Source organism: Vigna unguiculata, chromosome 8 (assembly GCF_037176805.1).
Source record: "Vigna unguiculata cultivar grain cowpea cultivar isolate G323 ecotype 2 chromosome 8, ASM3717680v1, whole genome shotgun sequence".
NCBI classification, from domain to species: Eukaryota; Viridiplantae; Streptophyta; class Magnoliopsida; order Fabales; family Fabaceae; genus Vigna; species Vigna unguiculata.
In genome coordinates, this window is record NC_140799.1 from 26,783,969 (window position 1) to 26,807,231 (window position 23,263).

Consider the following 23,263-nt stretch of genomic DNA (forward strand, 5'->3'; position numbering starts at 1 on the left):
AAGAGCAATTTAAAAGGCTAATTAGAGGTAAGAAAGAGGGTTTTGGTGGGCTGTTATTGTGGTTGCAGAAGGGAAAACGAAAATTTAGTGTTTGTGAGTATTGAGAGTGTTGATAAAAACCAAAGAGGGCCATTGGTGATCAAGGGAGAATTTTCAAAGTTCTAAGCAAAGGAGATCAGGTTAGGGGAGCTTTTACGCACTAATATTATTTTAATTGATTCACATGCTAAAAAGAGTAACCTTATGCGTTACCTTTAATTTAAATTGGAATGATATGCTAAATAGGGTAATTTCATGTGTTGATTAACTTAAGTCTGATTGGCATGCTAAGAATGATATGATGAGGTATGAATTTGGTGATATCATGCTTGATATTTTATTTCCCTTTTAATTTATTGTTCCAGGAAATTTTCAGAAATTGTCTGGTCGGCGATGAACTGCCGCCAAATGATTCTTCCTCTTGTAGGTAATTTAGGGTTCCTATAGAGGAACCACCTGCCAGAAATAGGGTAAAATAGCCTGTTGGACCACTGTTGACCAAATCTTGCTAGAGTTGACCAATGTTGACTCGTTGTATGACCAGTGAGAGATTGCCACGTGTCAGAGCAGTCTCCCTCTCAACCCAGAGTTCTCTTCCCGTAATTAGAGTTTGGCTGTTGTGAGGGTTGCGCAAGCGGCGTTTCGCAGATTCTGTTTAGGGCCACTAGTTCTCCGATAGAAGACCCGTTCGGCGTCTCGTTTATTCCTGTTGCGATGTATGTCGACGACGGCGCGGGAGTGAGCGTGGTCGACATATTGAATGGCGGCGAGGCTGGTTCGAGAATGGTGGTTCAGGCAGCGGGATGTGCGGAGAAGATGACGCTCGTGAACTCCGACGAGTTGCAGCGACGTCGCAATGGTGTTGTAGAGCGCGGGTTGTCTTGGTGTGGCAGTGGTGGTTCGATGTGCGAGCGACGACGGGGCTGTTGTTGATGACGACATCGCGACGGTGGTGGCGCGAGGGGAACAGGTGAACTACAGTGAGGCGCGGTGGTTGTTGCAGGCCGTGAGTGGTGCTACAATGGTGGATATTCCGACGAGTGCTGGTGCAGAGGTGGTGTCTTTGGGTGTGGTGTGTGGGCTGTTCACGTGAGTTGCAGGCGCGGAGGAGGGTGGTGGTGGCTGCGGGACGTGCGGAGAAGACGCAGCTTTCGCGAACCATCGGTGCAGCAACGGTGGCGAGGTTTCCGACGAAGGCGCGATGGGCGGTGGCTTTCCGGCGTGGGCAGTGGTGGCCGGACATGGTCGTGGCGGCTGCGGAGTGTGGTGGCTACGGAGTGGGTTGGTGCGGAAGAGAGAGAAAGAGAGATTAGGGTTAGGGTTTGTGTTGGAAAAGAGATGATGACGTGGCAAACATTAATTGGTGATATGAGTTAGTGGAGGATTGATGATGTGGCAACTGTCATTGGTTAATTTAGTAAGTGGAGGATTGCCACGTGGCAAAATCTGGTGGACTAGAGTTTAAGTGACATTAGGGGTGCAGCTTAGTAAAAAGGAGGGGTGCAGAACAGAAATGAATTACTATTATAAAAGGGGGTGTAAACCTGAAAACAGGGGGTGCAACTAGCTCCAGAAATGTTTTATTTTAAAAATAGATATTCCAATTGGAAAAAGGGGGTGTAAACATGAGAATTGGAGGTGCATTTAGTACCTGAACTATTTCTCTCCAAAATTCCTATTTTGAGACTTAATTTATGAATTAAAATATTCATTATTTACACCCTTGAGGACCTAAATTAAATTATAGTTGCATTATTAAACTCAAGAATATCTAATAATAAATTTAGCATGGAACTAAATATGATTTTTAAGCGCAAAAATAATACTAAATTTCCAAAATTTAATTATTGAATGTGAGTCAAGGTTTGACTCATCATAACTTCCACGCGGTTTGGAAGCGGGTAGCGCTTGGCGGTACGTGTTCCCCGCCAGGCGATTTTTCTACAGCAGTATTGGTGTGATTGTGTGATATATATAACTATGCAATATTTATATGTATGTGTAATATGTTAGCTCACCCTATCTGCTTGTGTTTGGCGATGATCGTGTACGCGGTACACGGGAGCAAATGTTATTGCAGGTGGATCTGGTGAGGCCTAGAGACTGAGCGGGGCTAGTTTTGGGAGAATATTTTATGAGATCTTTTATAAAGTTTTTTTATGCTTTCAAATAAATTGTAATTATAAATATTCTGGACTTTTGGATAATTACAATCTTATTTATACTTATGAATTTTGGTTTATTATGAAAGTAATAAAAGTTTATTTTAATTTTCCCGCGTTTTGGGAATATCAGTTATAATAAATGAAGTTTTATTATTTACTTCTTTATTTTATTATTTAAATTCGTAATATCCGGTCGGGATGTTACAGGCAATGTGTTTTTTTTTTAATTACATCTTGTGTTTTAAAATGTGGACTTGGACCAGGAGATGCTTGACATTCTCACGAGCGGGTAGGTTCGTGACTAGTGTTGAAGCGTGATTAATTTGAGCAGGGAGGTTCATATTAATGATGCTTTCATGTGAGGATACGAGCAGGGAGGTTTGTGTGTTCCGTGCTCACACTTGAGGGCTTCTGCGAGCGGGGAGGCTCGTAGCTGGATGGATCAAGTGTGTTGAACTACCAGCAGGGAGGTCTGTAGAGTTGGACTACGAACGGGAAGGTTCGTAGAGGTTGGACCACAAACGGGCAGGTTCGTGGAAGCATGAGATATCCTAGGTCCATGGTCAAGTATTTGTATAGATTGTCTGGGTTAGTAGTTTCATTTGTATAATGAGACAATGATCAAGAAACCTTTAGGCAATAAGGATTTAAGATTAAGCATTAAATGGAATATAATAGTGTGGGTGAATCTCTATATTACTAATTTGTATGTTTATATTGTTATGAGCTTACCCTTTCTGTTTGTGTTTGGCGATGATCGTGTGACTTGTCACACGTGAGCAGATGATGTTCAAGGTGATGCTAATGACGTGTAGAGACAGAGAGATGGTCATTATGGGAGTTTATTTTATGAATCTTTTATGATTGGATTGTGTAATTTTCAGTTGGTTTTGGAACTCAATTTCCTCCATCACAAGAGGATATTGATTCAAGGATCGATGTTGCTATGGAAATAAAATTGAAGAGGATTGAGGATAAGAAAAATGGATGGATGTAAGTAGTATCTGCAAACATTGTAGACCCAATTAAAGCTACGATCACAAAGCTTATGGCAAAACCAAATGTTCCCTCATCCTTAGATCCTAAGTTCTCTCCTTCGTAATTTCAAATTTATTTTATTTTGTATATGTATTCCCCTCCTTTTATAGATCATAATTATCAATGAGAATTCTATTCCTTTAGAATATGTTTCTCATCTCCTTTTCCTAAGTCTCAACTTTTTTGTTGATTGACAAAAAGGGGAAGAAATGCATATAAGACATGAAAAAAAAAGTGAAACATAATAAAAATAGGGGAAATTAGTTAAGAAGAAAATTCAATAGCAATTAAAATGCAACTAAGATGTAACAGTAAGGAGGAGAGTTCATACAAACAATGGAGCAACATAAGTGACAAATTACATAAGTCATATGCATTAGAAGTATAAAGAAAATAATGGGGAAAACATGTTTTGTCTGGAGTACATTATGTCACAATGTTTTCTCTTATCAAATATTGACTACTTCAATGATATTATTCTTATAATTTACTTTTGATATTGATATATTCTCTCATGATTTGTTCAACAAGTGGTATTAATTAAGATGAATCAATAATGATATTGCTCTTATATATACTTCTAATATTGATCTATTTATTTTATTATTTTTTTCTAATTTTAGTTTCTTATTCAGTGTCTTATATATATCACCTCTACCAATGGTATACTTAGTATAAATAATCCTCATACATTTGATGGAAATTTATCCTATAATATTGTAAACTAGCGGTCGAGGGCTAAACAACCCTTTGGTTCATTTGGTTGGTTAACATACACACCAAAAGAATCATTCACTTTTCAATCTAAATCTATTGATACAATAAACACACATTCACAACAAGAGTGTGGTTAGGTCAACTCCAACAAAACATATTAGAAAATGGATTATATCTTTACAATCACAAAACATAAAAGAGTAAATTCAAATTCTGACAATCATATACTGAACAAATTAAATTATTACTAGAAACTCATAAAACTAAAAATATTAGAAGCTAGGTTGAAGCATAACAAAACAAATCCATATAAGCTTCTCCAACATAAGCTTTTGAAATGCTTCTTTGTCAATAACCTGGCTTCTGAGACATACATTAGTTTATGGTATATATATGACATGTCCTCATAAATAAAAAGAAGCTCCTTCAATTTTTTTTCTTGCTTTTAGTCCCAATTTTGTGAGGTGTTGTCACAACAGTACTCAGAACTAAAAAAAAAAAAGTTTCTAAAACTAAAATTGTGGGTGTTTACTTTTTGAAGAAGAAAAACTAAAGTTATATGTTATGTATACCTTGTAAGAGAGGGCTCCAACCTTTAATGTTTAAGCTACAATAGAAGCTCAATTGCAATATGCAACATTGAGTCCTTCAAAATTGGTATTAGTCCTTCCATTAACAAGGGCTTCTCCAATTTTCAACACAACAAAATAAGCTAACACTTGGTTTGCATCCTTCAACCCTTTCCTCTGAAGCCACCACTCCACTGTTCCATTCTTGACAAATGCCAAATTTGTGCCACCATCAATAACTCATCAAATGGTGAACGACATTTTAAAGTCAATCCAACAAAGATGAAACATGAACGACAAACAGCCAAATGCGAATTGTTGAATGCAAACGCAAACTAGTGAGAAGGCAAACGGTGAAGGCGAATTCGAACAGTAGAATGCGAACAACGACAAGAGAGAAGATGAAGCGAACGAAAACAATGATTTGGTGTTTCGGGTGATGGGAGCAAGTGAAAAGGCAAAGAGTTTTGAGTTGGGGTTTTCTCATTGAGACACATAAAAAAAATTTGCAATTAATAAGAAGGTGGAGGGAAGAATTCCCGCTTTGAGTTGGATTTTTTTCACCAAGACAATAAGATAGAGGAAAGCTGAAAATTATGTTTTCTAAATTGTTATAAGTTTAATTTTTTAAATTTATCACAAGCAACAACTTTATGGTTTAGCCCACATATTTTAAAGGCAACACTTGAACAAATGTGACATAAAGTATCAACATTTTAAAAAGTGTTGCCACTGAAAGTCTTTAAGCAATGCCTATACAATTTTTGCCAATACTATGCTTAGGCAACACTTTTATACCCATTGATAAATTTAATGTTTCCTAAAGCCAAAAATGTTGTAGAGTAGTGGAACCAAAGTACTTAATAGTTCTTCAACAATTAATGTCATTAATAGAATTGTGAAAATAAAATTAATTGCACTGGCACTAGAAAGGAATAAGTCTTTCAATTCAAGTAAGTTGGAATTTTCATAATAATAATTTTGCCATCATCAAAAAGGGGGAGATTGTTAGCTTTAGACGCTAGAAAACCTCATTAGACATGGTTGATAGTAAGTAAGTTTTGATGATAAAAAAATCTATAATGAAACAAGAAAGATATGTTATCATGGTAATGTTCCAAGATAGCTAAAGATGATTAGAATGTTTAGATAAACATTGGATATAGGAAAGGCTAGCTAGGTTAAAGACCATGTTAGAAGCTCATAAGTAACCATTATACGACCATGTTCTTTACTATGAATATATGTGTTTGTTTAACTAATGTTTGTTCAAGAAGTAACCATTATACGACCATGTTCTTTACTATGAATATATGTGTTTGTTTAACTAATGTTTATTCAAGAAGTAAAAGTTAAGCATGGCAAAAGGCACAAGTAGCATGAAGTAAATGATGATTGAAGTTTGAAGCAAACACCAAAGAAAGTGAAAGCTTAGACAAACTCAATCAAAAGTGCTAGTCAGATGAGTCACAAGTTGGACCATATGACTTAAGTCGTTAGACAACCGAAGAGTATTGAGATGTTAGAAGACTAAAGTCACCATATGACTCCAACAGTGCAAACTTAGTTGAACTCAGATGATAAGAATACTAACCAGTAGAGTCAACATAATGAGGCAAGCCATTAGACTCATACAAGTAGTAGACGAGTCAAAGCATAACATTAGACGAGTCAACATGAGCATGCAAAGATACTAGAATATTATTTGTATTAGATGAGTCAAAATCAACTCATGAAGTTGAATGTCGAATATCCTTATTAGATAAGTACTTCCATTAGACGACTCCAATGGAAGAATTGATAGATGAATTAAATGAAGGCATGCATTAGACGAGTCAAGTTCAGATTGCACGAAAGATTTAATCATTTAAATATTTGGCGTGAAATTTATAGGAAAATATTAAATATGATAAACGTTTTTAAGTTTTATTATAGCAAATTAAATAAAATATTTTTTTAGTAACATAATGTGTCAATTATTCACACATGAGTTTAGCAATTTAATATTAACCTCTCTATTTGTAATGTGAAGTCCATTTTCACTTTTTTACTTTTAACCCTTTACTCTCCATACTCTTTCCATAAAATTATAGTATATTCAATACTCTTATAGCTTTTTATTAAAATAAAAATGATCCTAGTCTTATCAATGAATGACATTTTGGAATTAGGATAAAACTAAAATTTGTGTGCAGTATGGTTCAATAAATCATTTAGGTTTGCCCTAGTAAAGATTTAGATTTGTTATGAATGTGAAAAATAGAACAAAACAAGTGCTTGTTGCTTCTTGTTACATTTTTTTTATTAATTTGTAATACAAGGATGATCTGATGTACATTTTCTATGCACATGATCAAATGATTATCATGTACTTAATTAATCTTACACAAACCAAGTGTGAAGTTATGACATGCTTCACATTTATAACTAAAAATAAGAGGGTGAAAATGAGACATGGCATATGAACTATGATAGACTTCATGTGCCATTATGATGGATGGTGGTATGTGTCATTGAGTATTGAGTTGCTGATGTTGATGAGGATGAGGATGAGTTTGAGTTTGAGTTTGAGATTGTTGTTTAGACTGGTCAAAATCTACAGGTTCATTCTTGGGTGCTTCCACGTGTGAGGCAGTGATTGGGATGTTAACTTGTGTGTGTGGCATCATATCTGGCATGTCAGGTCCCACCATGTCATGTTGAATATGATGATGAGGATACAACGTGTAGCATTGAGGCCATGCTTGAAGGGTTCCATCACTTGGATTTGATACATGACACTCTCCCATGCCTCGTGGATCAGCAGCATTTGAACTTGTCCCTTGAGAAAATGAACCATACACTGTAGAAGACAAGTCCCTGGACATGTCTATCTTATTATTAATAATCAATATGTAATGATGTAATTATTCTAACAAATATGATTTTTTTTCGTAAAATAAAAAATTGTCCTTATTATTATTTTTTTGATAATATTTTCTTTTATGATGTTATCTTCATTGTAATGTTTCGAAATATATTGATTTCAATTAATTTTTATTTAATATATTTTATATCATTAAAATAGTGTATTTTAAAGCATGAGAACGAAATAACATCACAAGTAGGTGTGTCAAAGTGGGTCTGACCTGCTAGGTTGGAGTTTTCTTACCGCTAGCCTGTTTTGGTTTGGCCCGGCTAGCCCATCAAACTGGCGAACCAAAAGCGGGTCAACCCGCCCCTAGCCTGATGATTCTTTTTTTAATTTTAAAAATTTTTAAAAAATTAAAAAATTAAATTTTCTATATTATACTTTTTAATAAATGTAAATATACAATATTATCAAAATTTAAATCATTGACACTTACAAATTAAGTTCCAATTATTAGTTATAATAGAGTAATTTAACATGTAAATATATATTTTAATTTATTCAATTAAAGATAAATTAAAAGTTTAAAAAATATTTATATAATTAAATATGCTCTAGATATTTGTTTATAAGTATATATATATATAAACAAATTTTATAAATAATAAAATAAAATAAAAAATATTTAAAAAAATTAAAAAAGTGATGGACCGACCTGCCAACTAACCGTCTTGTAACGGGATGGGTTACAACTTCTAACCCATTTTTCAGTAACGGGTCAACCCAACCCAGTTCACTTTTGACAGGCCAAAGGTGAGGGACTAAAGCAAGCTTAGATGGCCCGTTTTGTTAACCTACTTTTTAAGTACAACTTTACAAGCCTATTAGAAATATAAATCAATCATTTTAATGTAAAATTAACGGTACTTCATTGAATATCATAATCATAAATGTTTCTATTTTATCTTCTTCATATTTTAAATAATAATAATAATAATAACCATATATATATTAAAAATAGATGACAGATAAATAAAAGTGCAAATGTGATTAAAAAAATAAGCATTTGTAATTTAAATGAAAAAAAAAGAGTTATGATTAACGAAACTGGTAAGGTGTAATGTCTGAATTTTATGCATGCCATGTACGATGAAAATAAAATGCTCAGTAAAATATTATGTATTGTTTAACTTTTATGTAATTCATTATCTGTATGGAAACTCAGATGTTCTTATATATTATTTTATATTATATTATATTATAATGTTATGTTGTATTATATTATATTGTATTATATATATAAATATTATCCATGAAAACTTATAATCATCTAAAAGAAAATGTCATAATTAAGAAACTTGTAAACACATGCAATAGAAACCTGAGAGGATCTAACGGAGCAGATGCATCAAAAATCTGAGCATGATTTTGACTCCCATCCTGCAACCAACCTACATTGTCGAAAGAGGTCGGTATTCCCTGCATAATTATATAATTTTATTTAGTTAACTAAATGAAAACCTGTATTACAGTTTTACTACTTGTTTTTGTATACTATTATTATTAGAAATATTATACAATTACTTGATTAAAATAATTTTATATATTATTTTTAAATAATTATAATAAAATACGACAACATATACATAATAATATGCCAGTTTACATAAAATAAAAAAACATTTATAATATTTTATATTATGAAAATGAGGTCAATTATATACTATATATTATCATAGTGAAATGTTCATATGTTTAACATATAAAATATATCACTATAATTATTTTTGAGATAACCATTCACTACAATAAAATTCTTTGTTAATAACTAATTTTAGTGACTAAAAATATGTTTAAAAATCAATTTTCTAATTAGAAACTAATTTAAAGACTAATTTCTATGGTAATCAAAATTTTGTTAGTATATTATTTGATGCCAATTCATAATATAAATTATTTTAGTTACCAATTTAAAAATTAATTATAATTTTTTATTTTTTTTTAAAAACTATTTTAGTTATCAATAAATTTTAATTTATGAATTAATATCTAAATTGATCGATAATAATTAATTATTTTTAATCACTAAAATTGATTATTATTTAGAATAGAGTCCAGGTAATAAAGGTATCTAACTATATATTATGATTTGTAAATAAATGTTAATATTGTGAATAGAGTCTAAATTTATATAAAATAATTATTCTATTTGAAAACAAAAACAAAATATAATTATATATAAACATTTATAATTAATTTTTTTTCATAATTGTACATTCATCATTTATTTAAAATTTCAACCAACTCATTTTTTTTTCATCCGAAAATATTTATTGAAGTGTATATATGTGTACATCTTAATATTTACATTCATTAATTACCTGAATACTAGATGGGTCAAAAGAAGATAGATGGTGACTCATTAAGTATTCCTGCAACACCATGAATAAATAATAAGTCACATTGCAGAATAAAAGGGAAAAAGAAATGCTACAAATTTGTGAAAAACTGCATAATTTTTAACAGAACAGATGGATGGGCAGGTATTGGCAAGAAAAGTGTATTTATTAAAATCTGTTCTTATCGTGTTACCACTTTTTTACTTGTCACTCTTTAAATTATTAACTAAGGTAGGACCAAAATGCAAAGTACATTTTTGTAGGGATGGAGGAAGGAAATTAAAAAAGATAGTATGGGTTAAATGGAAGAATGTTTGTAAACCAAATGAAGAGAAGATTTGAAAGTCAAAGATCTAAATTTGTTTAACGCGTCTTCTCTGCCTAAATGGAGATGGAGATTAAGGAATGATTAAAAGGGTCTATGAAAAGATATATTAGAGTCAAAAATATGGAAAACGATAAGACATGATTGCTATTAAAAGAAATTGCAATAGGAGATAGTGTGTCATGTGTGGTTTAATGGTGGAAAAAACATGTCATTTATTTCTTACTTGCAAAATAGCTCAGGGGACAAGGGCTATAACTAAGTAGATAATACTATTGTCTCCCATTATCAACTACAACACATTTCGAAAGTTTTAGTCACAGGCTCATTTAATTAAAAAAATTATAATTTTTTTTCAGTTAAAATTAAATTATAATTCTAATTAAAATCTAAATAAACTTTAATACAATTTAAATACAAATCAAAATTACAAAAATATAAATTATCTATGTTGGTTAAAAAAAATAATTTAACCTGATCCAAATGCAAAGCCTAACTTAACAAAAAATACTTGTGTGACCCTTTATTTGCGGGTTGACGAGCCAACCCGACTCACCACGGATTCAACCTGGGTGAGTCGATTCTTGGTGAGTCCGGTAAAAAATCAACCCATAATGAAATTTGTAAAAATTTTCAACCCAACTCGGTCTAAACCCGTGGTGGGTCAAGTTGTCCCGTAGGTTCCAACATATTTTGACAGTTCTAATATATATAAGTGGGTGCAAACCTCACCTTAAGTCATTTTTTTGGAGTTGAGTTAGACTTAAAATTCACCTCTTAGTATAATAGTATCAGAACCATGAGTTAGAAATGGAAAGGTTGATGAAGAGGAAGTTTGTACTATAACACAATGGAGGGGACTTGGATTTAAAATCAAATACCCTAATGTAAATTTTTCGTATTGGTTTGTTGTATAAGGTCAATGTATAAGTATATTTAAAACACAAAACCTATAAAATTAATCAAGGAGATGTATTGTAGTTTAATGTTTGTGAATTAGGTGCTTAGAAGTTATTCATAGAAAAGATTATGTAGACATAAAACACAACCACAATTCAAAAAGAGGGTTATTCTTTGAGAGCCTTTGGAGAGTAAAGTTTATTTCTTCTACAAAGTTCTTTGTGTGGCAGATTATTCTAAATGGCGTGTGGACAATGGGTAACTTAAGACTTAGAGGGGTCATTTTAAACAATGTTAGTTGTGTTATGTGCGATGAGCAGGAGGAGACTTTAAATCATCTTCTGTTTACCTGTAAAGTGGCTACCAAAATATGGAATATGTATAACAAATAGCCTGGGAATGAGTCCATAAATCATCTTCTACTTACCTATAAAGTGGCTACCAAAATAGGGAATATGTGTAACAAATAGACTGGGAATGAGTCCATAAATCATCTTCCACTTACATATAAAGTGGCTACCAAAATATGGAATATGTGTAACAAATAGACTGGGAACTTGAGGGTAAGCCATAACCAAATTCAAGCACATTTTGAGCATTTTCATCTATTAGAGCTAAACCACAAAGGTAATATGTTATGGAAAGGGGTGTGGATTGTTATAGTGTGGACTCTATAGAATTATAGTAACAATATTGTCTTTAGGAATGATGTAGTAGAAGAGATTTTTAGTTTGGCCCAAGTGAAGGCATGGGCATGACAGAAACATAAAATGACAAATGTAAATTTTTCATTTTTTGATTAGTGTCTATGTCCTATACTTTGTTTAAGATTCATAGCTTAGAAATCCATTATCTTTTTTGCATTATTGTGCTAGGGATAATAGTAGGCTACTTTTACGGAGTTTCTGACTTATAACCTAGACTTTATAGTCTATAGTGTTTGTTTCTTTTCTTATCAATGGAATTATCACTCTATAATATGCTTTTCTGAGTTCTTTGTACAATAAGTGTAAGGACAATTTTATCTGAGAATTCATTAGAACCACTTTCTCTACATGCATGTTCAATATGCAAGAGTAGTGTATGTAACTGGTGATAGGTTGATATATTGTGTTTGAGGGTTGAATAGAACATAATGAGTAAAAGAATATGTATTCACTCTACCTGTGTTCATAGAATAGTATACAAAAGCTCTTTGTGAAAATTTATAGGAAGTTGAACATGATCTTGGTAGCTAAAGTTATATACTAAATTTGCTAGATTTGTAGTTGATGAACTATTATTTTACTAGTTAAAGCACCTCAAGTGCTTTATCATTAATATATTTATTTATTTGCCGATAGACAAAATAATTCAAAAATAAGAATTGATAAGAATGAGTGAGAAATATAAGTAAAAACTAGTCTTTTGAAGAAGGCTCGTTGGTTCTCATTTTTTGTTTGTAGGATAAAGAATAATACATTCAAATCTTATGAAGAAATTGATTCATATGCTATCAAAGGTAGAGTCAAACAAATTGGAAATCTCAACAAACCCGATATGGCCATATGGAGGCTTAACTTCATCACTGAGTCCTACATATTCATGGTACATTAAACAGGACAAGAGCTGTGAGATTGTGCAATATAGGTTTCATGGATTTTTTGGAGAAAGTCAGGCGACTCAGTAAGAACAACTTGGGCAACATCTGAATATTATGTTGGATTAGTATTGCTAATCAAAGATAAGACTCAATGTAATGGTTTCAAGTAAGAACACATGAGAGAACATCACAATTTGTTGAAGTGAGTAAGTCAAACAATTTTGACAGAGTAAAGAAATGTTTCCTACTCTCTTTCTGCATAATTGTTTTCAGTTGAACTTTGACTGTAATATACGAGACTAACTTGTTGAAGTCTTTTTAAATAGATTGTGAAATTCCAATAGTATGACTATTTATGCATATTTTGTTCTGCCAATAAAAAGAAAAGGGAATTCAGGTTTGATATTTACTAATTAGTGGGATTTATCCTACTACTCCACACTATTTTGAAGGGAAATTATAATGTATGTACAGATGAAACTCTTAGAGATGTACCCTTAGATTCAAAATTATTAATTGTAATCATCTTTCTTTTATAAACTACACTGGTGTATACATATTAGGGTAGCCTAAATACTCCCTTCATATATTCTTTTTCCTGATAAAAATTTCATTTTTAACAAGAAAAAGACTGATATAAAGCATATTAGCAACCTTTCTCTGCATGACTCGTGTCAAGACATCTAAAAGGTGCTTTTCACTGTTTTCAAGATCTGCCATTGATGACATCTTTAATGGGTCGGGTTCATATAACCTGTGTTCATTGTCGAAAAGTAGAAAATAAATAAATATTAAGTACTTAAAATGAAAATAAGCATAAACTATTTGTATTTTTATTGTCAAGGAACCTTATCTGCTCTTCGGCCATTTGAAGTTGCTGTTGTAGCCTATTAACTTCTTGTTGGAGTTCCTATAAAATGAAGAAGAAATTCTCAACATTTTGAAATTAAAATTGAGTTCTTATTGTAATGCTTTTTTTAATTTCATTTTGGTTTATGTGCTTCAAATTGATGAATTTACGTTTGGTGGTGATTTTGTCACCATGGTTGGAAGAGAAAATTTAGAGCAACTGCATGGTTTTCTTACCTCAATCTCAGAGTTAATGTCTCCCGGACTTGTTTGATGCCGTAGATGAAACAGTGGGAAAGAAAAAAAACAACAATTAGCACAATTACACCTTCCAAAAAAAATTCTTAAGAAAATAATTGAATTTTTAAAATATTTAACATTATACGAACTTGGCCAGTTGAAGAGCTATGTCATTTTCATTCCTCAGTTGCTGAAGTGTCCTTAGCAAATACTACAAATGGAACATTTATGGAAGTAGTGAGGTTTGGAAGAAAGAAACAACCAGAAAGTAAATTTTACTTGGGAGGTGTTTAGAGGAAATTTTAACAAATTTATTTGAAATAATTCAATCTTATAAAACATTAGCAGTTACGATTAGACTCTTGAAAGTCATTTATTGTGTTTGTATAAACTCTTCTGTTAATTTATATGAAAGACTATTAAAATAATTAGCTTTTATTGAACTAAATTAATTATGAAGATAACTATATAATGATTTTATTTTTACAAATATAATAAGTGAAAATACCTCCTTGTTCTGAATACCCCTGCAATAAGTAAATAAGAAACAAATTAGTACACTGAACAAATATTATTAAGTATTATATTACAAACAAAATAATGAGAAATAGAGAAAGTAAAAGAAGGTGTTCCCGAGAGATATATACCTGCGGTATGGTATCTCTGGAAAACTTACAGCACTGCATGAAACATATAACAATTAAAAATGAAGAACGTGATAAAAAAAAAAAGTTATAACAACCACCCTATCGCATGAAAAATATCAAGTTGCATGTTCATAACTTACTTATCTCTTTCTTGGTCTGGAAGATTAATGTAGCGAGTAAAAACATCCTCAATTCTGATAACAGTAACAATATGATTATAACTTTTTATAAAAACCAAGAAATTAAATTAACAGGCTAAAGAGAAGACAACTTTAATAAAATAATACTATTAATACTAACAATGGTTGCAATCATATTTAAATCCAGACACTCGGAATGCTTAAATCTTCACTCAAAAGCTAGTTAAATAATAAATGACATATAATGTTTAGTTAATGCTACACTATATTTCAACCTATCAAAGTAATGATAAATATTTCTATAAAGGTTATGAATTTAAAAAGCTATGTGATTTAGCTCTTAAATGTTGCATAACCTGCCCCTTTTTCTTGGAAGAATTTAACTACTTGGTATTTGCTTTGGTTGGGATAATAATATTAGTTGCCTATATAAATTGTGAAGGTTAACTTTGAAAAATGAAAAAAACAAAAAAAATATGTTGGTCAAGATCCCAATTTCCAGGGTATAGAGGCATTCGGTGAAAAAGCGAAACAAACATTAACAATCAAAACAAGAACAAAGAAAAACCTTAACTATTTTGTGAAACTATATGCGGCATTTCATCATACATTTCATGTTCTCCAAATCACTATCGTAAAAGTTATTCGCAATCGTTTCCACGAGGTGGGCCAAAACAAAACCTTGGAATGCTAATATGAAATTAGAAAAGAAGAAAAGCTGCAGCAAGTATGTTTTGATATGAAATGAAATGACAACATGCGTACCTCCTCCGACCAGAAAAGTGGTTAACACGACCGGAAGGCGAAAACATTATGACTGCAATATCGATGTCACATAGGATTGAGAGCTCGTAAGCTTTCTTGATGAGGCCATTTCTACGCTTTGAGAATGTAACTTGTCTATTGACGGGGTTTTCTATTCTCTTTATCTCGAGTTTAACACGACCCATGAGGACGATGATGACGATGATGATATTGATATATGTATGGATGGTTTAATGTTAGTGTTATTGTTAATATTGTGGAACTAGAAAGTGTGGAGTATTGTTGTATGCGTGCAAAAAAGGAAATGAAGAATCTGAAGGAGGAAATCTAAATTGCCCTCTCTTTTTAGAAGAAGAAAAGGTAAAAAAGTTTAATGTATGGAAACATGCATGACGAAGCTTAAAAGAAGGAGCAGTTGAACATGAGAGAGAGAAAAGGGAATGGTTATGAAGAGGAGAGAGGAGAAAAGGAAGGGAGGCGGAGAGATTCATGAGCTTAGAAAGAAAGGGTCCTCTTTTACTATATGCTTTAATCTTTTCATTCTTTATCAATCTATACATATACACTAATGTGCTGCATACCAAATCATTCTTTTGTACCCACTTTTTATACATATAACTAAGCTTTATTAGTAAGAGGAAAATTGTTTAAACTATGAATGATTTCATATAATAAATGATCAGCAAAATTTTATTTTATTAAATAAAATCAACTACAAAAGTTACATGATACTGTTTAGTGAAGTTAAAATTGAAAGTTATTCTTGTTTTTCGAAATCTCTCTTTATAATTTTCACCGATCTTGTTTTGCATTAGTGAAAATATTTGTATATTTTTATCATGATAAGTGTCTCTGGTATAGACTACCACTTCATCTTAGACAGGAGGAATCGTTATTCAATTTCTATTATTATTATTATGCCAGCGTTATTATATTATTATTAAATATTATTGCGTGTTATAATAGATTATTAATATTTATAAACCATTAAATTTGTTAAATTCTTCATCTTTCAGATTTTGTTTTCATATTAGATAAGAACTCTTCTTATATGTTAGGATATGTGAAAATCATTTAAGGGTATTAAAAGGGTTCATTGAAAAAGATTTCATTTTCTTTTTACATTTTTTTTAATTTTGAATTTTAAATTCAAACGTTGTAACCATAGTTTTACGATTATTTTGAGATTTCAATTTTCAAATAAAAACTTCATTATTATATATTAACGTAAATACGGGCACTATTACAGCTGTATATACGTATTTTTTTAAAATAGAAATAATATTATATTAATAGATAATTATATTATAATATTATTAAATTAATATACAAATATAAATTTATATTTATTAAAAGTAAAATGAAATAAATGGAGACAGTAACGAAATTGGATAAAAAATTTAGGAGGGTAAAATTTTTTTTTTATAAATAAATTATTTTTTTTAATTAAAAAAAGTTTGGATTTTTTAACATCATTTTCTCTCTTCAAAACAAGTACACATGATAATATAATTCAAACATATGACAATAATATATATGAAAATATAACATAAAGTTTATGAACAACAATAATATATTAAAAAAAGCAAAAGTTGTTTTTAGTTAGAATGTTCCTTTACGCTCTCTCAATAACTTAAAATCTTCAATAATTTAATCATAACTAAAGTTGGTTGCAATATCTCTTTCAATAAAGATGATCATAGTTCAAATTAAATCTCAAAATCAAGACTCAATATTTTAAGAAAATTAACAACTTCTAAATGATTAGCTTCCTTTACCTTAAAATATATTCTTAATGTTCTTCCTTTACCCAACTTCAAATCCTAAAATAGTTCTATTTACACAAAAAAAAGTTTGATACACAATTACAGCATGATTTTATAATCTCTAACAAATAGATATATGCCTAAAGCATAGAAAAGCCACATACAAGAGTAAAATATAAAAAATGAACTTACTCAAAAGAAAATTTATTTAGTCCAAAATGTTTCTTAATTCTTTAATTTTGTCGTGGTGCAATTTGCTTTTGAAAATAATAAGAGATCGATGATGAAAATTGAGATAGCAAAAAAAAAGGAGAATAGGAGATGAAAGTATGAAAGAGAGAGAAATCAAATAAAGAAGTAAAAACAAATTACAACAGAAAGGCAAAACATGATTTTTAAATTTTAAAAAAGTTGTTCTAAACTAAATTAATATAAATAATATAAAAATATTTTTTAAATATATATAAAAATATTAAAAAAAATGTCAGGGGAGTCGTGGCTCCCTTGTCATAACGAAGGTCCATCTCTGAATGGAAAAAAGAAGAGGGAGGAAATAATGTTAGTGAATCAAAATAATATTTGTTAGAACAGTTGTATAGAAAACATGTAAAATTAAAAATTATTTTTTAAAAATTAAATAAATAATTATATTATAAAGAGTAAATTAGAAATAAGTAATTGCATACCAAAAGAAAGAATCATCTTTATATACTATGAATTTCAAATTTAATAATATAAATCTTAATTGTAGAAAGATATTAAAATTGAGATGGATAGTTATTTTTATATTTTTTTAAAATTGAAATAACTTATAATTTTCACTTTTTAATAATATACTTATTTTTTTATTGAAATTATTATTTAAATTTAACATAAGTGTATTATAATTTTTAAATGAATTATCATTTCTGGTATTTTATTATTTAATTTATTAATAATGTCATTATTAATTATTTATTTATTATTTTATATTATATTTTAATTTTTATTATTATAATTTGTCATTATTCACATTTTTTCATTAATTTTTTTTTAATTTCAGATTTTTTTCCATGTAAAAGTTTTAAAAATTCATAATTTTCAGTTTTTAGTAAGAGTTTTGAAATTATTTTTTAATTTAATATTTAAATTTAACATAAGTACTACAAGTATTATTTTTTATATTTTATTATTTAGTTTTTTTTATTAGCGATGGCATTATTTAATTATTTATTTATTATTTTATATCATATTTCAATTTTTATTATTATTATTTTTCATTATTCACACGCTTTTATTAAATTTTTTAGTTTGTCAATTTTGAGGTTTTGTTCCCATCTTAAATACAAACTTTTTTAATAGGTTATAAATATCTGTAAGTTTTTTATAGACATTAAAAAGGTCCATTAAAAAGATTATGTTCTACAATTTTTTTGCATTTCGAATTGAAGCTTTGTTACCATATTTTTACTTTTTTTTTTGGTTTTTAAGATTCTGAATTTTGAATTCAAATTATTAAGTCTTTATCTAACTAACACAATACTTAGGTTCAAATACAACTTTGTAGCCTTTATGACATAGTTGGCTTATACTTATCAAATTATATTTCAGCTCTTCTACGTATAACACATTCTTGATGTTGAATGAAGATCTGTTGATTATTGTTCCAGATCCAAGAATCTTCCCTTTGTTATTATCTCCATAAGTGACAAATCCTTACTTTTGAAGTACAAATTTGCAAACTTCTTAGAATCTTCGGTCATGTGCCTAGACAACCACTATCAAGGTATCATAAATCTTTCTTATCACCTTGAATTTCCTGCCAAACTGATTAAGCAACATATAGTTACCCTTAGTGAATTGGGTCCAGCAAGGTTAATCCTTTCTTAAGTCGTTCGGAATCCATTTCAAAACACCTCTAGGCACATCATATTTTCTGTTTTTCCAGTTTTTAGCAACATGACATTTTCTTTGATAGTAATCGGAAGAGATAAAAAGCATATCATCTTATTTACTCATAGAAAAGAATTTTGAAAACTTCTTGACCTTCTTTTCAGAAAGGGGAATGTATACAATTCCAGCTTTTCCTAAAACACAAGTGATAATTAGCATTATCATGTTTTTATTCTATTTATTTTATGTTTAATTATTATTTTACTTTTAGATTTTATTTAATATTTCTGGTTTTATTCAATAAAAGGGGGAAAGATAAATAATGGGTATATATTTTGTAAATGAGTGGAAATCTTAGAGATTTGGAGAGATTGTCAGCAGAATAAGTGGAATATTGACTAACCAAAGATTATCAACAATATCAATTATCCATAAAGTTAGTTACTCAAGTTTAAGAGAATAATTGAATAATTCAAAAATATGGAGTTCCAGAAGATTAAAAAAGATAAATCCAACAGGGAGTTCCAATACAAAATACAAAATCAAATACAAAGTTGCAAGCCCAAATTAGATTTGAGCCATTTGCCTAGTGAAGCACATCTCGCCCAACGAATCATGTTGTTTTCGCCCAGCGAACTGCCAACTTCGAAAAATCTATAAATTGAGGTCATGACAAAGGTCAAAAACACATTTGTAGAGAAAGAAACTTAATATCTCTACATTGGAAGGTGGAAGGGCATTCTGAAGGATCAAGGCATTTAATTTCAACATCAGTCTTGTGTTCAATACGTCTAAGAGTAGCCAACTCCCTCATTCATGGGGGGTTGGGTGTAATGTATTCTTAATTCTCTGTAAATTTTTCATTCAAGATAATTCTTTTCTACAATCTCTTATGTTTTATTCTTTTTTTAGCTTTACAGTCTATGAATTTTGAACATGCGGGAGTCCATAATGATCTGAAAGATAGTTTAGAAACCCAGATTATGATCTTTAATTGCATGTTCCAGATATGGTGCATATATGGAGTACCGGCTAATCCGAAAGATAGTTTGGGAAACCTAAATAGGATAAAATAGCTATTGATTTCACATGGTAGACATATATGTCATTAATAGTCATTATTAAGCATCGACATATTGATCATTAATGCAAACGTAATAGTAAACATTTCTAGACATAGAATTTTTATTATTTTAGTTTAGGCTTGTCTATGACAAAATCGAGGCATGTTACAAACGATGTGAGTGTGAGAGACGAAAATAGGAATATATTGTTTGTTGTTTTTACTTTGAATGGAATTGTGAAACCCAATCTCGGTGAAGTTTTTATCTTATATTTTTCTCAATCAAGCTATTTGTTTCCATTGTGTCAATTTCTGTTTATATTTTACATCTTAATTCTACATTTATTTTTCCTTTAAACCACAAATGTTTTGGTATTCTCATCCTTTATCAATAACACATCAATTAATTTAAACCACATTAGTCCTTGTGGAATACGATATCAAGACTTGTCCATTGTATTACTTGTACAATTTGGTACACTTGCCAATACGTAACTACAAGTTTGAGATCCAAGAACGCCTTTTAAATTAACTTTTCCTTTTATAAATCTTGCATAATTTTTTATCAGGTATTTAACTTTTTTTTTCAAAATCAGTCTAATTTTTACAAACTTTTAAAACCAGATTATTCTCACATGCACATGTCACATTTTTATAGATCAAGTCTAGGTTTTCAAAATCTTATTTTAAACCAATTATTCCTTTCCAAGTGCATTAACTCAATTTTCAAGCCAATTATTTAAACCTTTTAATCAGTTATTCATTACAACAACTTTATTGGCTTCATCATGCAGTTCTTCAAATGCATGCAACAATTGATAGTAACCATTTTTATCCTTTAAAGATATAGAACTTTCCTGACTTGATGAAGATGACTCATAGCCATCTATGAGACATAGGTTGACTTCTTCATTTTCCTCTTGAGATGAGCTACTTGTTGAATCATCATTATCTTCTCATGCTATGTATGTTTTTTTCTCCTTTGACTTATTCTCCTGTATCTTCTCAACATTTTTCTCTTTGCTTTGATTAAAGTTAGGAACTCAATCTTGATGTGTCCTTGTGTTCCCACAATTATAACATGTAAAGCTATAAGTGCTACCATAATCATTTCTTTTTTAATAGAACCTCTTTTATTACCTTTATCTTTATATTTCCTCTTGAGAAACTTTCCAAACTTTTTCACAAGGAGATTTAGGTTCTCATTGTCACTAATCTTAGTTGTTTCTTCATCTGAATCACTAGTTTTCTGATTGCTACTTTCCAGAGCAATATTCTTTTGTTTCTTCTCATGGTTGTCTTGCTCTTTTAACCTGTTCATTTCAATTTCATGCTCCCTTAGCTTACCGGAGGCAGTGAGGTCGAAAGATCTTTGGATTCAAAAATTGTTGTGACTTGGGGTTGCCAACTTCTATCAAGACACTTTAGCTAATTCTTCCTTGTCAAACTCCTTCCCTAAGCCAATGAGATTATTTACAACATGTGTAATGTAAGACCCGGAAAAATTAAATAGTTATTTAATTAATTATTTAGTTAGGACGGATAATGAGAATATTTAAAGCAATAAATGCGAGGAGCTATGACGTGGAAAGGTACTAGCTCATGTCGTTGAGAGCAATCTATTGTGTGTGAGGACTTGGGTTCGAGTCCTATGTGTGCCACTTGGGTGTTATTTAAATTGTGTGTTTTTGTGTGTTTTTATATTGGATGCGTGTTGTCATGGTAAATTCTTAAAATTGTAGGAATTATCATGAAATCTGGATTGGTTGAGTGGTTTGGTGTATGCATGAGTGTGGGTTCAAACCTTGTTGAGAACTAATTTACTTTTCTTTTTGCCAAATTTTCTTGTGCATGAATGTGGAAGGTTAAAGATTTAGCAGCCAAGGAGGGGTAATCTAAGGGCTGGAAAATAGAGGGTTAATTAAGCAAATTGGTTAACCTTAATATCAATTTTTATTTAAAAATTCGTATAAGCATCTAAAGGGGCAATTAAGGGAGAGTGATAGTGGGAGAGAAGGTTAAAAGAGGGGGAAAACAGCAATTAGGGTCGTGGTACTCATAAACAAAGGTTTTTCTGAGAATTTGGGGCTGCTACGTAAGGGAGTGAGGCTAAAAACGCGAAAGAGGGAGTGGAAAGCAAAGCTATAGAGGTTTTTGGTGAAGGGTTAAGCACACTTATTCGAATTTGGCAAGGAATCCAGGTAAGGGGAGTTGCTCTGTGTGTTTTCTTTTAATTGTATCAATTACAATGTGCCTCATGATCGAAATTGCATGTAATCTGTCAGTTGCACACTGTTTTATCGAAGTTTCTGGGTTTTTCCCAGAAACCGCCTGGCGGGTCAATCCCTACCGCCAGGCGACACATCAGAAATTGAGTTTTGTTCCTTTTTTGGTTTGAATCGCCTGGCAGCGATGAATTCCTGCCAGGCGGTGCGACTTCGTTCGCGGTCCTTGTTGATGTTTGTTACTATTAGTGCGAGTACGTATGTGTTTTCTGTGACTGGTGTGAATGGGTACCGTTGGACATCTTTTTTTGGATCAAATTGGATTACCTAATTGCGGGATGGTAAGGGTTGAGGGATGATCATGTGTGAAATGATTTAGGGCTTGCGAAATAGAAATTGGGATTTTGGAGTGGATAAATACAGTAAAAAGAAAAGGATAATGAGTGGTTGGTGATTCTTAAGTTTTGAACCTGGACTGAATTGATGGGGAATTGGGGAAATTCGTGAGTGCAGCAGAGAGATGGAACCAGAAACTGATACGCTGCCTGGCGGTTTACAACCTGCCGCCAGGCGATGACTGCAGCAGTGGCCCTGTTTATGAGTTGAGGAGTGAAGGATAGAAGGGTGAACATAAGGAGTGTGCGGTATTAGATAATTCTTAAGGAAACTATAAGGGACGAGAAAAATATGTTACCAAATAGTAGGAACTAGAATATACGTGAAGGTATGAGCATAATGTTACCAAGGATTGAATGCTAGCATAGAAGTGTGGTAGTGCTGTTGTAGCGTGAAACAGGTATGTAAGATGCTAAAGGTTATGGTATGAGTGGTTCCAATTGTGGAATGGGTTATTAGTTATGGATAGAGGAAATGGGAAGAAGTCCCATATCTTGTTGTGCGGTTAGGGAAGGGTACATGTAATTGTTTACATATGATATTTGTAGGCTTGCCTATGTGAGAGTCGCGATTGGGGTTCTTATGTGATCTATGGAAGGAATTTAATTGGTAAACTGGATTAACTGGAGTGTCATAAAACCAGAAAAATGTTGTTCTGGTATGGCGCCTGGCGGTCTACTGATAGCCGCCAGGCGATAGCCCTAGCGTGGGAGGG

At 31.2% G+C, this 23,263-nt stretch overlaps 1 protein-coding gene across 2 annotated transcripts; it reads right to left on the minus strand.

The window, feature by feature from the left end:
* Positions 1-6,788: 6,788 nt before the first annotated feature.
* On the minus strand, positions 6,789-15,720 carry AGL104 (AGAMOUS-like 104). 2 transcript variants are annotated; one of them, XM_028082671.2, is made up of 11 exons: positions 15,227-15,706; positions 14,462-14,515; positions 14,322-14,354; positions 14,183-14,201; positions 13,824-13,885; positions 13,672-13,699; positions 13,434-13,495; positions 13,240-13,339; positions 9,761-9,811; positions 8,761-8,858; positions 6,789-7,387 (listed from the first exon to the last, which is right to left on the minus strand). In XM_028082671.2, the coding sequence occupies exons 1-11, from the start codon at positions 15,409-15,411 to the stop codon at positions 7,039-7,041; spliced, it is 1,041 nt and encodes a 346-aa protein (XP_027938472.1). In that variant the 5' UTR covers positions 15,412-15,706; the 3' UTR covers positions 6,789-7,038. The 2 variants fall into 2 exon arrangements, with proteins under 2 accessions (XP_027938472.1, XP_085522155.1); XM_085666029.1 differs by having other exon boundaries at positions 7,179-7,397; positions 15,227-15,720.
* Positions 15,721-23,263: the final 7,543 nt, after the last annotated feature.

What these genes read in the sequence shown, in the direction of transcription:
- AGL104 (XM_028082671.2), bottom strand. Translation starts at nt 15,411, where the DNA reads ATGGGTCGTGTTAAACTCGAGATAAAGAGAATAGAAAACCCCGTCAAT. An exon ending in ATGGCCGAAGAGCAGATAAG is followed by an intron (nt 13,340 to 13,433) that starts GTTCCTTGACAA and finishes CAATGAACACAG; the next exon opens with GTTATATGAACCCGACCCAT. An exon ending in GCTCCGTTAGATCCTCTCAG is followed by an intron (nt 7,388 to 8,760) that starts GTTTCTATTGCA and finishes AGACATGTCCAG; the next exon opens with GGACTTGTCTTCTACAGTGT.